General features: G+C 38.1%; 2 protein-coding genes across 8 annotated transcripts in view; one reads left to right on the forward strand and one right to left on the reverse strand.

Moving 5' to 3' along the window:
* Positions 1 to 617: 617 nt before the first annotated feature.
* Positions 618 to 2,397, reverse strand: LOC118014865. The gene has a single exon (XM_035011239.1). The coding sequence runs from the start codon at positions 2,350 to 2,352 to the stop codon at positions 1,849 to 1,851; it is 504 nt and encodes a 167-aa protein (XP_034867130.1). The 5' UTR covers positions 2,353 to 2,397; the 3' UTR covers positions 618 to 1,848.
* Positions 2,398 to 2,473: 76 nt separating this feature from the next.
* The window catches only part of YTHDF3 (YTH N6-methyladenosine RNA binding protein 3), a 40,445-nt gene continuing 29,963 nt past the window's right edge, over positions 2,474 to 12,955 (forward strand). Inside the window, exons 1-4 of one of the 7 annotated variants that reach the window (XM_035011232.1) lie at positions 2,506 to 2,708; positions 3,307 to 3,331; positions 6,645 to 6,790; positions 9,113 to 9,198. In XM_035011232.1, the coding sequence (XP_034867123.1) occupies positions 6,733 to 6,790; positions 9,113 to 9,198 (144 nt within the window). In that variant the 5' untranslated portion in view covers positions 2,506 to 2,708; positions 3,307 to 3,331; positions 6,645 to 6,732. Of the gene's footprint in view, positions 2,820 to 2,907; positions 3,028 to 3,306; positions 3,332 to 4,736; positions 4,752 to 5,537; positions 6,791 to 9,112; positions 9,199 to 12,955 lie in introns of those variants that run through there. The other 6 variants (XM_035011230.1, XM_035011231.1, XM_035011234.1 and 3 more) reach the window with 6 other exon arrangements.

Raw genomic sequence — 12,955 nt, forward strand, 5'->3', positions numbered from 1 at the left:
AGTGGCCATCTTGGATCACAGGTGGAAGTGTTATCACGAGGACGGTGGAACAACAGGCTGGAAGTCTGGATACCTAACACTGTGACAATAGCCCAAGCCCCGGACTGACAACCTCCAGACTTCTTTTATGAGAGAAAAACAGACCACTAGCTGAAGTTCCTGTTCTTTTGGACTTGATGTCACCTGCAGCCAAAACTCATTTTAACTGATACAAAAAGTCATGCAGAAGTATAGGGCCACTGCTTAGAGTTATACAGAGTAGAAGTCCACTGGGTAAGGCACCAAGATGGCTGATGGGTAAATGGGGGCTGAAACCCAACCTACCCTCCCCTTTCCAAGCTTTGAACAGTGTTTTTTTTACCAAGAGCCTGATAAACCGGTGGCCTTGTAGAAAAGTGAAATTTTGTCTAGAAACAGAACTCCAGAGCAGCATTTTCCAAAATTTCCTTTGCATACTCCTGGAGGCATTGGAAATGATTTTAGGTAGTCTCCTTAATGTACTTCAAAATTTAATTTAATACTAAATTAAATGGGCTTATATATTTCATGGTAGTTACCACTCCATTCTGCAAGTTCAGACCTCAGTGCTAGAAATGGCAAGAAGCAAGGAAGGAGACTATTGAAAAGCAGGAATAAAAGAAAACAGAAGCTCATCAAACATTATGTCATTAGGCAGTGTTTTATGGTGGGTAGAATACAAACTCTGGAGCTAAACACAGCCAGGAGGCCTGTGTTTAAATCCTGGCTCTCTGTAACTAGCTGTGTTATTTTGGGTGTGTTTCTTAACCTTATTGTGTGCCAGTTTTTGTAACAGAACTAACACACAAGGATGGTGTGAGGATTTGAATCATTATTACAGTGCCTGACACATAATGAACACTCAATGAACATGAAGTATTACCACCATTCTGGTAATTATTTAGCAAAGAAACCCCAAACTAGCCATGCTTGTTGAAAGCTTTTTTTTGCCAGGAATTGTACATATCTGACCTTACTTTAGTAATCAGGAAACTAAGGCTTAGAAAAATTCAGTAACTTTCCCAATGTTATGCAACTAATTCTAGCCCAGCCAGAATTCAAACTCAGATAGATTGGATTCCAAAGCCACGGTTTTTTAACAAAGATAATTAAGGACAAGGCCTGCAAGATTTCACAAGCTTCCTCTTGTATACTCTCTCCCCACTCATAGAATGTAGTAGCAAACTCTTTCACACTGTAAGGAGTGGAGGATGGGTAGACTGGAGAGACTGAGAACAAGAACTGGAAGGGTGGGAGAAGTCTTGGGAAGTGGCAAGAGTGTTCAGCCTGAGCCAAAAATCCGGCCGAGTCCCTGGGCCCTGTGGCAAAATGAGAGAGCATGGGAAGCTGACCAGATCTGAAAAATGCCTCTTGGTGATTTATATGAAGCAGTGGACTCTCAAGATAAGTTTCAGTTCTATTTCTCAGTGCTTCTAAAATACTGTTGCATCGTGAAACACAAAATGAATCCCATAATTCAACAATTTTATACTTTCTCAATTATTACTTATCTGATGGCTTTGAAGTAAAGCAAGGATTTAGTCATCTAAATTATTTCTTTTTTTAGAGTCCACGTCACACCTGTTAGGCAAGGAATCTTTGCCTTTATTGCAAAAATGTTATTTCAACAAAACTTTCAAAATGTTGCAAATCGGCTGCTTTGGTTTTGCCAGTTTGCAGAAAGTAACTTAACCAGTTTCTTTTGAAACTAACTTTTAGGACTGAAAAACCTGTAACTATGTGTATGTTTCCTGAGATGGTAACATTACGGGAGGGGGACACAAGTGCAGGAACTGGGTGGTAAATTCGACTCCAGAGGTTATGGATTAATTATGAGTTACTCCGAGCATGTGCCTGGGGTTTGGTGAGAACGGGCACTTGGCGGGCGCACCTCCTCTCTGCTTCAGTGCCCAAAGCTCTAAGCCAGCCACTTTCGCTGCACGTGCTGGCTTGTGCGGAAGGCCCAGCATCTCTGTCCCGAGGGCGGTTGACTAACCCGGCCGCCCACGTGGCCTTGGATGGCCTCAGGAGGCTCTGGAGGAGGCCCGGCCACCGTTGCTCGCTCACGCGGTGCGGCTGCGACGCTGCAACCCACCAAGGTCCGCTCCGCCACCAGGAGCGCGCCGCCGGCACTGCTCTACTCCCAGGCAGCCGCCGCCTCCCGCCCAGGCCTCCTCCTGCCCATCGTGCGAGGGCATCCCGCTCGGGCCCGCTTCCCGCTGCCTCCGCCCGCCGCGCGCCCTGCATCCCGGGAGTCGCACAGAAGGAAGCCACCGAAGCGTCCCTGGAAGGCGGCGCTCGCCGCCGCACACGCGCACTCCCTCCCCGGCGCATGCGTCCAGGGGCCGACCGGCGGTGCCCGTCTCCGGTGACGTGGCGATGCGCAGGCGGAGCCAAGGTCGGTGGCTGGCGGGCGCGCGGGTGGGGGAGGAAGAGCGAGGTGAGCAGGGACGTCAGAGTGGAGAGCGGAAGGTCAGGGAGGCTCGGAGCGGAAGTGAGACTAGGGAGTCTGTCCGCCATTGTGGACCCGAGGAGCGAAGAGCGAGAGGGGGAAGAGGAGCCTGCACGCCGAAAAGAAGGGCCCCTTCCACGGACCCCCGAGCGCGAGGCCCTCTTTCTGGCTTCTGAACGAGCGGCGGCAGCGGCGGCGGCTGGATCAGTCACTCGGCGGAGGGCGGCAGCCAACTGCTGTGAGTGCACGGGGAGAGGCCCAAGCGGCGGCGAAGGCGGCGGCGGCGGCGGCGGCAGCGGCAGCAGCTCTCGGGTTGCGGTGAAGAATGTCAGCCACTAGCGTGGATCAGGTGAGGGAGCAGAGGCCTCAGGCTCGGCGAAGGCCCGAGCCCTGGAGCTCCACCCTCGCGTGGGGCTTCGGCTCCTCCCCGTCGCCGCCGCTGCCGGCCCCATAACGGTGCCTCGGGCGCAAGTTGCTGCGGTCCTGCCGCCCGGGCCGGGGCGTGCGCCCTGCCCGGGAGCCTGCGGCCGAGACGGGCGGCTGCGGAGCCGCGCTGGGTGGGGGAACGACCGCTCCTAGGGGCCTTAGGGCAATCGGAGGGCGGCCGACGTGGGGCTGAGACCAGGCGACCTCTGGGAGACGGATTTCGAGTGGCGGGTGGGAGGTTTAAAGACTGGGGGTGGTTGGGAAATTGGAGGCTATGGAGGATGTGGTGGGTTTTCCTCCTACGCGGATTGTTGAAAATAACTTGTCTTTGATAAGGTCTTTGATTAACGCACTTTCTCTCTCTCTCTCTTTTTTCTTCTCATTACCACCTCTTTCGTCTTGCTGCGCAGAGACCTAAAGGGCAAGGAAATAAAGGTGAGTTTGAGTATTTTTATCTTATCTGCTAATGTTCGTCTGATGTCACTTTTAGACTTGGCCAGGGCCTTTTTTGTTTTTCTCCAGTTTTTTGTTTGTTTTGAAATGTATGTTTAGAGAAACACTCATCACGGCCAAACCAGCCAAATGCTACCCAAAACTTCGGTAGTTCCTTGCTTTGAAGCTACTTTTTTAGAAACCAAACTATACACAAAAAGTTTTCTTAGTTGTATTTCAGTTAAGGAGGTATTATAAATGTGGTGACATTTCTTTAATTTTGCAGTTTATCTGTATTATGTAACTTCTACCACAAAAATTTCTCCAAATGCGTGCAGATAAGTGGACATTTTGTTCGACATTGCGGGGTTATGTTAAAAAATGCAACTCAAGTTGTATTCCATGTCACATTAGTGAAAACTGTACTGTTAACCACTGGTTCTAGTGAAGTCAGTTAAAACATGAGAGAGATCAAAACTGAACAGGCATGTCATCGTGCTGTGCAGCCCTGATTGCAAGGACTCAATCTGGTATTTTAGAAAGGACTGGGAAGGAAATAATTTGTGAGGTTTCTGCTCTGGCTATATGATTTTACTCTTCAGTTAAAAAAAAAAACCCCAAAAAACCATTGAAAGTAAAGCATTTTAAAAAAAAATGTTTTTTGTGTCTATTAATATGGAACAATACAGTCAACTGACTGAAACATTATGACATTAATCATGTGACATTAGTAAGTATAGAACAATAACTGCTTTCTTGGGACAGTGCCAATTAACATTACAGTGAATTATAGATTTATAACATTTTGTAATAGGGCCTGAAATTAGACTAAATAGAATTATGCTTCCTGTTTTTTATTTCAGTTAGTAAAGTATTACCTAGAAAATAAGAGGTATAGTAGCTTTTTAGATGTAAGTTCAAGGTCTTTATTGGTGCTCTTTATATTCTTAGGGTTTTTATTTGCCTTTGCAAATTTGAAAAGAATAGGTTCTGAGTACTCAGGTCAGTTAATTTTGAGTTGTACAGTTTGAGAATTTGTACATACCAGATAAATGGCACTGTATCAGGTAGTATAAATTTATTGTTTTGATTAAAGATGTATTTTGGGGGAGTATATACACATTTAGAAGTTTTAGTTTTTACAGTTAAAAGTTCAATTTTAGGATTATTTTCCGTTGTAAGCATAAACCTCAGAGTTTGATACTGTTTATTTTAAATGTTTTAAAATATTGTAAATTTCAAAAGAGTGATCCATTAATTTTTTTTTTGCTAGTTTGCTCATGAGGAAGTATATAGACTTGGAGATATATGAAATCTGTGGTCATTATTGCCTAGCATAAATTATTTTATCCTAGATCTGTGGGGAGGTGGCACTTTGCAAGGCTATTTGAAATGCTAAGTGTTTTGTGTTACCTGCTTTAAGGTAAGTATGCAAGTTCAATGAAGTACTTACTTGTTTGACAAAACAGAATAAAGCATCTACAGCATTGTAAGCCATTACTGAGTTACTGTTAAGTTTGATTGTGATATAGTCATTTCCCTTAGGTATGTCCTAGTGATATCCCTGATACAGATATAAGTTATCTATGACAATAATTGCATATTGACATTTATAAGTAAGTATTTTTTGGGTTAAAATTTTTTTGATCCATCAGCATAGCCTTTTTTAGATGTATCTAGACACACACAGAGTATTTATTTGGATAGCTCTTTATTCCAAGAAATTTTCTTTCTTTCACCCTTATTGTTCCATTCATAGTTTTATCCATGGATAGAACGATGGACTGGGATTCCTAGGAGACCTGTGTTCTAATACTTCCTGTGGCTACTGACTTGCCAAGTGAGCTTGAACACATTGCACCTTTTGGTCAGAATTTCCCCTCTATCTACAAAATAAAAGTGATAATTCTAGCTGTAAATCCTATTGTATGTTATGAAGAATTACAATTACAGTAGTCCACTGCTCTAGTTGCCATTTTATTTGCTGGATTTATTTTCACCTTCCTCACCTCATCTATTTTCAAGGTGCAGGGAGACTGTTGCCTAAGACATGGCAGGAGGAAAAACTCTCCTGGCCTAAGAGTATTGGTAATCATTTAAGATGCTTTAAAATGGTAGATGCTGCAAGTGCACAAATACACATATACGTCACTTGTATTTTTATGCCCCTGCAGGGAGAATTACAAGGCGAAGGCAGCACCTGCAGTGAACTGATACAAGTAGCTATGTGTGTGTTTGAGAAAAACTACCGTGCCTTAGCTGACTTGGTTTTCAAGCCAGTAAAACTGTTTTACAGTTCTGTTTACTTTTGTGAAGCAGAAAGCAGTTATTTTTCTTGAACTACAGCCTGAATATTCTAAGAATATTGAGTATTAAACTTGAATTCAACTTCTCAAACATGAAAAATACATGTCGCTGAGGAGTTGTCGAAGTTGTGAAAGCATAATACTTTTCAGATGACTTAATTTCAGAGATGCTGTATTTCCTTTCTGAATTATCTTCATTTGACACTGTGAGCCTAACACCTGTCTTAGTGTCTTTGATTTTCTAAGTTTTTTCCTGTATATCCTTAAGGATTTAAGTGCACTAACAGCTAAAATTTTAAAGGAATTCTATATCAATCTCTTTGTAAGGCAAAAATGCTTTCGTAGTATAAGTAATAATTCTAGGTTTTCTTTTTTTGTAAGTTTGAGTTCTTTTTAGTTAATAGATTTTCCTTATGTTAACTATTAGAACTCTTTATTATCCTTGGCTAGGGTAGTACTGAAGGATAGTAGAAATTTAAGGATAATTTAAGTATTGGTCCATAATTTATTTATTTTTATTGGTTCATAATTTGAAACTGATTTTATATCACTTTTATTTATTAATAACCAGAATTTTTGCTTGCCAGAATAAAAGGGTACCTCTCCTTTCCCTGCAGGCACCACAGATAAAAGTGTCAGATCCTGTACTCCTAGCAGCCTTGCTACCAGCTTCCTCCTGTGCCTTAAGTGTATAAATAGACGAATATATGGAAAGGAATTTATCTTTTCCCTCCTCTCTTCCCCCCACCCCTTCCCAACAGAGAGACAGAATTGTTTGGTAAAATTGCAGTTTAAAAGAATTAGGATGAATTTGGCTGTATTTTAGTGTTTCAGAAAAGTAGTGGAAAATGCAGTGTTTTGGCAGTGTTCTTTTGTATCCTGTCTCCACACTCCCTCTGGAAATGATTGCAAAGCACTTTATTGTCATTTTAGGCTTCATTTTATTATTAATCCTCAAAACATTCCTTTAAGGAGATAGAGGGTATATGGTATTGTCGCTGTTTTTGTAGGTGGGAAAACATGATGCACAGATCTGTTGACTTTCCTAACTTGATGTAGTCAGGACCAGAGCAAAGAATCACCTGGCTCCTAAGGCCCATGTTCTATCTTGATTTGACTCTGCTTCATAGAGCAGAGGAAACAGGCGAAGAATCATGTAAGTCATCTGTTCTTTTTTCCCTGAAGAACTTGTACAGACTATGGGACTGGCTTGGATATCTTTGCTATTTAATGGCTTTCAGTCTCCAAGACGTTAGATTGTCATTAAGTAATGTTCAAAAACTAAAGTCTTTAAAGACAGTTAAATTTCTTAAGGAAAGGTATGCTTCTGAAATTCAAGGGCTAGCCTCTTATTCAGATTCTAATTTAATGCAAATTGCTTGTTAGTATTCATGAAATACTTTCAATTAAATATTTTTTCCTTAGATTGACGTACTCCTTGAATAATCTTTTAGAACTTTTTAGACATATTTATGCATCATTTATGCACAGACCGTAGACTGTATATTTACTTAGTGCATGAGAATATTTTGTTCTTAGTCTCAGCATCTTAGAATTAGAAGATAAAGAATAGAACAGAGGAAATGAGTAAGAGTAGCACCATAATATAGATTTAGACAGATTTTAAGTGGGTACTTTTTACTATTATTAGCAGCATGGACTAAATTTCTGAGAATCTGATGAATACAAGAAATAGATAGTTGTGATTTTGAAATGGGTAGCTGTTTAAGATAATAACATATACTAGTATCATAGTCCAGTAGTGTAGTGAGGATTTTTTTTTTTTTCCAGAGGTAATAGACCATGCATAACCACCTTTGATAAAGGGGTGGTAAAGCCAGTGGTGAAGGACATGTTAGAATCTCTTGGGCTGAAATGATTAGCCCACCAGAAAAAACCTAAGGTACCCTTCTCTTTATTTTTGTTTCTAGTAGCTGTTATATATTTAAATTGTAGGGAGCACATTTAGCTCAACTCTGGTTCTTGGAATCCTTACCAAATACAGTTAAACCATCTCAGTGGAGCCAAGATCAAGGTGACCTTCGTGTTGCTCTTGTGATTTGAGGGCAATGTAGTACCATAAGAGGTCTACTTTGAAGGCTTCACAGAGTAGTATCATTTCTTTGAGTGATCATTAGTGGCAAAGAGTGAAGGGATTTCACCTATCTTTGCTCCCATGCCACTGTCAGCTTGTAATAATTACATTTTTGGTGATCTAAACTCTTGGAAAATTAGGGAAAATAAAAATGTGATGATGCTCTAGAGGAACACACAACTTAAATTCATTGCCCCCAGCCTTAATTTATAATAACTGTGACACTGTATTTTTAAGCAGGGAATTTTCAGATTCTGAAAGGGTTTTTTTTGTTTTTGTTTCTAAGGGATTAGTCAACAAACATAAGAAACTTTCAGCTTTTTTCATCTCACGTGTTTCAAAAGTAGAATAGTATATTTAGGCAGTGTCATCATATCAAGTGTTAGCCTTGTAAAGCTTCTGTTTATGTGGTCCTAAAGTAATTTTTAGTCTTTTTGGATCTTATAATATTTTATGTAATAATAATAGCCAGGATTATTGAATACTGTCTTTGAATCCTCAGATGAAATGAGGTAGGTACTGTTAATTACCTCCTTGAACAGAGAAGTAGAGTTAGAGAGACTAAGCCACTAACTAGAGATCACCCCGCTTCTCATTGTTAGACTTGGGATTCAAACCCAGGACTTTACTTCTAGTCTGTGCTCAAAAGCACTCTGAGACTGCATTCAGAGAATAACAACTTTATAAAGCATTTTGGGAAATGATCTCTGAACAAATACAGCATTATAAATTATTCTCTGGTTTTCTTATGTGTTTGAAGAATAATCATGGTTATCTTTAGTGTCTTCATTTGTACTTTCAAGTGAAAGTTTTTGTAATTTTTTGGTTTAGAATTAGGGGCCTTTTTATTTAGATTTTTTATAATTTATTCCTTGTGATAACTGCTTCAATGAATTTTAGCCACTTTCTTTAACTGGGAACACTTAAGACATTTACTCTAACTTAAGTTACCAAGGAAAGTTATTTCATTTTTTATTTACCTTTCTTGTACTAAATTATATAGAGATTTAACAAAGGTAGAGAACATTCAGCAATCGATTGTCTACAATACTATTTGAAGTGTTTATTTTAGATTCAAATATAGTATCAGGGAACCCTTCCAACAATTTAACTGTTTGCAACAATGTTGAAAGTGAGATATTTACATTATGTTTTTGGTAATGGGAAGTGTATATATAGTTTATGTAATCTTGGGTATATACAAGATTTGTAAGTTTTTGGTTGCACATAAATATTTGTACCTATATTAAGTTAAATTTTTAACAAAAAGAACAACTCAGGATAACTTTTTCTGAGTTGGTCAAAAAATATTGAAAATGTTAGGTTATTCTGTCAGTTTCATAAAGATAATTACCACACATCTAATATAAACATATTTTTTAGTTTCAGTACAAAACGGTTCGATTCATCAAAAAGATGCTGTAAATGATGATGATTTTGAGCCATACTTAAGTAGCCAGACAAATCAGGTAAGTCTGACAGTCCCATATTTAGGAAATTAAACTTACATTAGTATTAATGGATTTTTCAAATAGATATTTTAATTGAGGCTAACCATGACATGTATCAATCTAGTGTGCCTGCATAATACTGAGTAACAGTTGCAGGTTTGTGGTACAGGAGAATTCTTTGGAAATTCTAGGTGGCTGCAACTAGATTGTGAAATATAAAAATTTTAAGATGGACATTATTTGTATATGGTATGGTAGACTTTTTTTTTTTTTAAATTTTGAAAGAATTTAACCTTTTTTTTTTTTAAAGATTTTATTTATTTATTTGCGAGAGAGAGAATGAGAGACAGAGAGCATGAGAGGGAGGAGGGTCAGAGGGAGAAGCAGACTCCCCGCTGAGCAGGGAGCCCGATGTGGGACTCGATCCTGGGACTCCAGGATTGTGACCTGAGCCGAAGGCAGTCGCTTAACCAACTGAGCCACCCAGGCGCCCAAGAATTTAACCTTTTAATGTTGCTGCCGTATCTTCATAGCCAAAGCAAATTACAAGATTTAATTAGCTACACGTTTGTGGGAAAGGAGTAATTATGCCTGAAATTCTGGTTAAATGTAGTGTTTTCTCTTTTATAAGGTATTCCAGTTTGAATTTCATTGAGAATTAAAGTTTTAATACAGCCAGTTAACGTAGGGAATAGATTTATAAACACGCTTGCCTTCTATGTTGTAGGCTTGGAGAATTTCATAAAATCAAATAAACTGGTGACTTTTGAGGTTCTTTTGTGTTTAGATTTTTCACAGATAATTGAGTTTGTATACAGGTATAATTTAGATTTAAGCATTGAAAAATGAAAGAGTATTCTTTGGTCTCTATATACTGTTTCTGCATTCATTTGTTAATGTAAATTAAAAAAATAAACTTTTATTATTAACCAGTTTTTTGGGAAAGAATATTAAAACTGCTTTTGTTGTTTTGCTTAAAAAAAGGTATATGAAAAATGAACCATGAAATCTTAACTTCTAGATTTTTTTTAAACTGTAAAAGGCCTATCATTGTAGGCCTTTAGAGTTGTAGGGAAAGTTTGAAAAGAAGTAGTTCCCAATTTGTGGTATGTAGGATTGTTTTTAGGAGTGTGGAGAGCCATGGTTCTGTTCAACCTGATCTACCCCTTGGTCATTTCTCGTTAACCACCCACTTCTGTCTGTTGATCTACATTCCTAGCTTGTATTGGGAGGAAATAAGTGAGAAAGAATAAAAACGGTTTATAAAATCTATGAATGTTTGGCTGCTCATAAAAGAATGAAAAAATTATTTCATACTTATATTATCTAACTTTATGATCTTGGTAACAGATTTACTTTGCACTTAAAGGTTGTGAAAGAAATGTATAACTGGAAATTAGGGAGATCATTGTTTTGAATTGCAGTGCAAGTTTTAAAAGAAATGTTCAGTATCCTATTATTTGGGCCCATACAGTAATCTCAGTTAACATCTCTTATGGCAGTGTTTCCAACTTTTTTTTAGACATTCTGATATTATGAAGTATAGTAGATATTTTCTCAGAAAGGTCTTCATGATCAGATAAGTTTGGGAAATTGTTTTAAATATTAAATAATTGAATTTTGCTACTTGATTTCATACTTTATGTGTTACAGTGTAAAATGATTTTCTAAGACAAGGATATAGTTACAAAGATCCTGTTGTTTTCAAACAACCTCTGTTTTCAAGGAATTTTAATGGAATGTAAATGTTTGAGAATTGTAACCAGTAAGAATTCTCTTGTTTTACGTGGTAACAGATTATATAATTTATTTGTCACGGGGGCTTAGAAGATTGTTTTTTTGGCATTCCACAGAGGTGCTTCAGGTCTGCCTAGGGAAAACCAGGGGAGAGTACTCTTGATCCCATCCCCTGAAGCAACCAGAGCTGTGCTCTGCTTTTTATCTGTTTTATATGTTGGAATTCTGCCTAAGATGGCACTTGTAAAAAAAAACTTTGAAAGTGTCAGAAAACTGTCATTTTCTAACAGTAGAAGAGATTTGTTTAGTGAACCCAATTTTTAAATTGTATTTATAAAAGTTTCCTTATTTTGGGACAAAAATAATCTAAAAAAGATTTGTTTTAATATGATGTTTAAATAGAAAGTCGTATGCTTTCTATTAATAGGTTTTTTATGATATTTGAATATATATTCATGTGCTATTTAAAGAGAATTTTTAAAATTTGATGCCACTAAGGCTGTACTCTCCTCCCTCTCCTTGTCAGTACTAACGAATAGGTTTTTAGCAATTAGCTTTCTGTAATACTAAAAATAATTATCTGTAACCAGAGCACATATTATTTACCTTTGAAGGAGTACTCACACTATAGAATGTTGAAAACTGGGTTTATTGGAGAGAAAAATTGAAAATTATCTGAAATCTTAGGGATGATTTGTATAAGACTTCAAGTTACTCATAACACCTAGATAAAAGGGAAAATTTTTTAAAATTGACCTTTTAAAGCAGGTTAGTGAAAACTAGAAATATTGGTGAAATATCTCAAGTAATTAGTTACATATTATTTATTTTATTTTATTTTTTAAAGATTTTATTTATTTGACAGAGAGACACACAGCGAGAGAGAGGGAACACAAGCAGGGGGAGTGGGAGAGGGAGAAGCAGGCTTCCTGCCTAGCAGGGAACCCGAGGTGGGGCTCAATCCCAGGACCCTGGGTCCATGACCTGAGCCGAAGGCAGACTCTTAACGACTGAGCCACCCAGGCGCCCCATTAGTAACATATTAAAATTATGTAAGCATTTATAGTTCAATGTTCAATTAAAAAATTTTTCAATTAAATGTGTAGTATGTCTTTAAATTAAATTCCTTCATCTGATTTTAATATTGTGAATAAGAAAATGAATCTTTTGTCTGGAAAAGTGTTTAATTTTTTGGCTAATGACTTAAATTGTTTTTTATACTTTAGATCTAATTCAGATCAAATCCAGGGATACTTTAAAAACAGGTTGTTGGCCTTCAGTGGTAACATGTTCTATTTTCTAGTGCTCAGTTTCTTAAGGGATAATTTTTATAGTTATTTGAAAAGTAACTGTTCATCCTTCAGGTCTTAAAATTAGTTCTCTAAAGTTCCTCAGAATAATCGGGTAATTAAGTTGATTGGAAGATTTAGGTTTAAATGGTACTGTTAAAGATGCCGTGTAATTTGTGCATATAAATTTGAAGAATAACTTGGAAAAAGAAGTTTGAGCTTGTCTGCTTGTCTATATGGGAAAATAAATTCCTAGCCATGTTTGTCAGAGAAGTGGAATAGAGAACTAAGAAAGTAAAAAATACTTTGAATTTTGTTACTTATCGTCCTGGCCATCACTGCCCTTAGTTAAGGTTTTCATTATCTCTGCCTGTTGGAGTGATTTTCTAACTAGTAATTCTATATTGCCACTCAGCAATCTTCTTAAAGTCCAAGTCTGTGCCACTGTCATGTTAAAGAGTTACCACAGCTTCACAACAGTGGATACATTTGTTCTATGAGTGCCCTTAAAATTGCTCCATTTCCCTCCCTGCCTTGTCTTTGGTCAACTTTCTCCAGTTTGCTTGAGGATATAGGAGTCACTATTTTCTAAGAATATAAATATTTTCTGAATATTTTCTTTCATGATCTCACTCTTTGTATGATCTGTACACACACTCACTCCTATATCTATCCCTTGATGAAGTCTCTTCTGATTCTCCCAGTTACTTGCTTCCCTGCTCTTTGTACTAGAGTGGTTGTTTTGCTTT

The sequence above is a fragment of the Mirounga leonina genome, unplaced genomic scaffold, assembly GCF_011800145.1.
Source record: "Mirounga leonina isolate KUSES-001 unplaced genomic scaffold, KU_Mleo_1.0 Mir_165, whole genome shotgun sequence".
Lineage (NCBI taxonomy): Eukaryota > Metazoa > Chordata > Mammalia > Carnivora > Phocidae > Mirounga > Mirounga leonina.

Bases quoted from the DNA above. Each gene is read 5' to 3' on its own strand.
- LOC118014865 (XM_035011239.1), bottom strand. From the start codon at position 2,352: ATGCGCCGGGGAGGGAGTGCGCGTGTGCGGCGGCGAGCGCCGCCTTCC.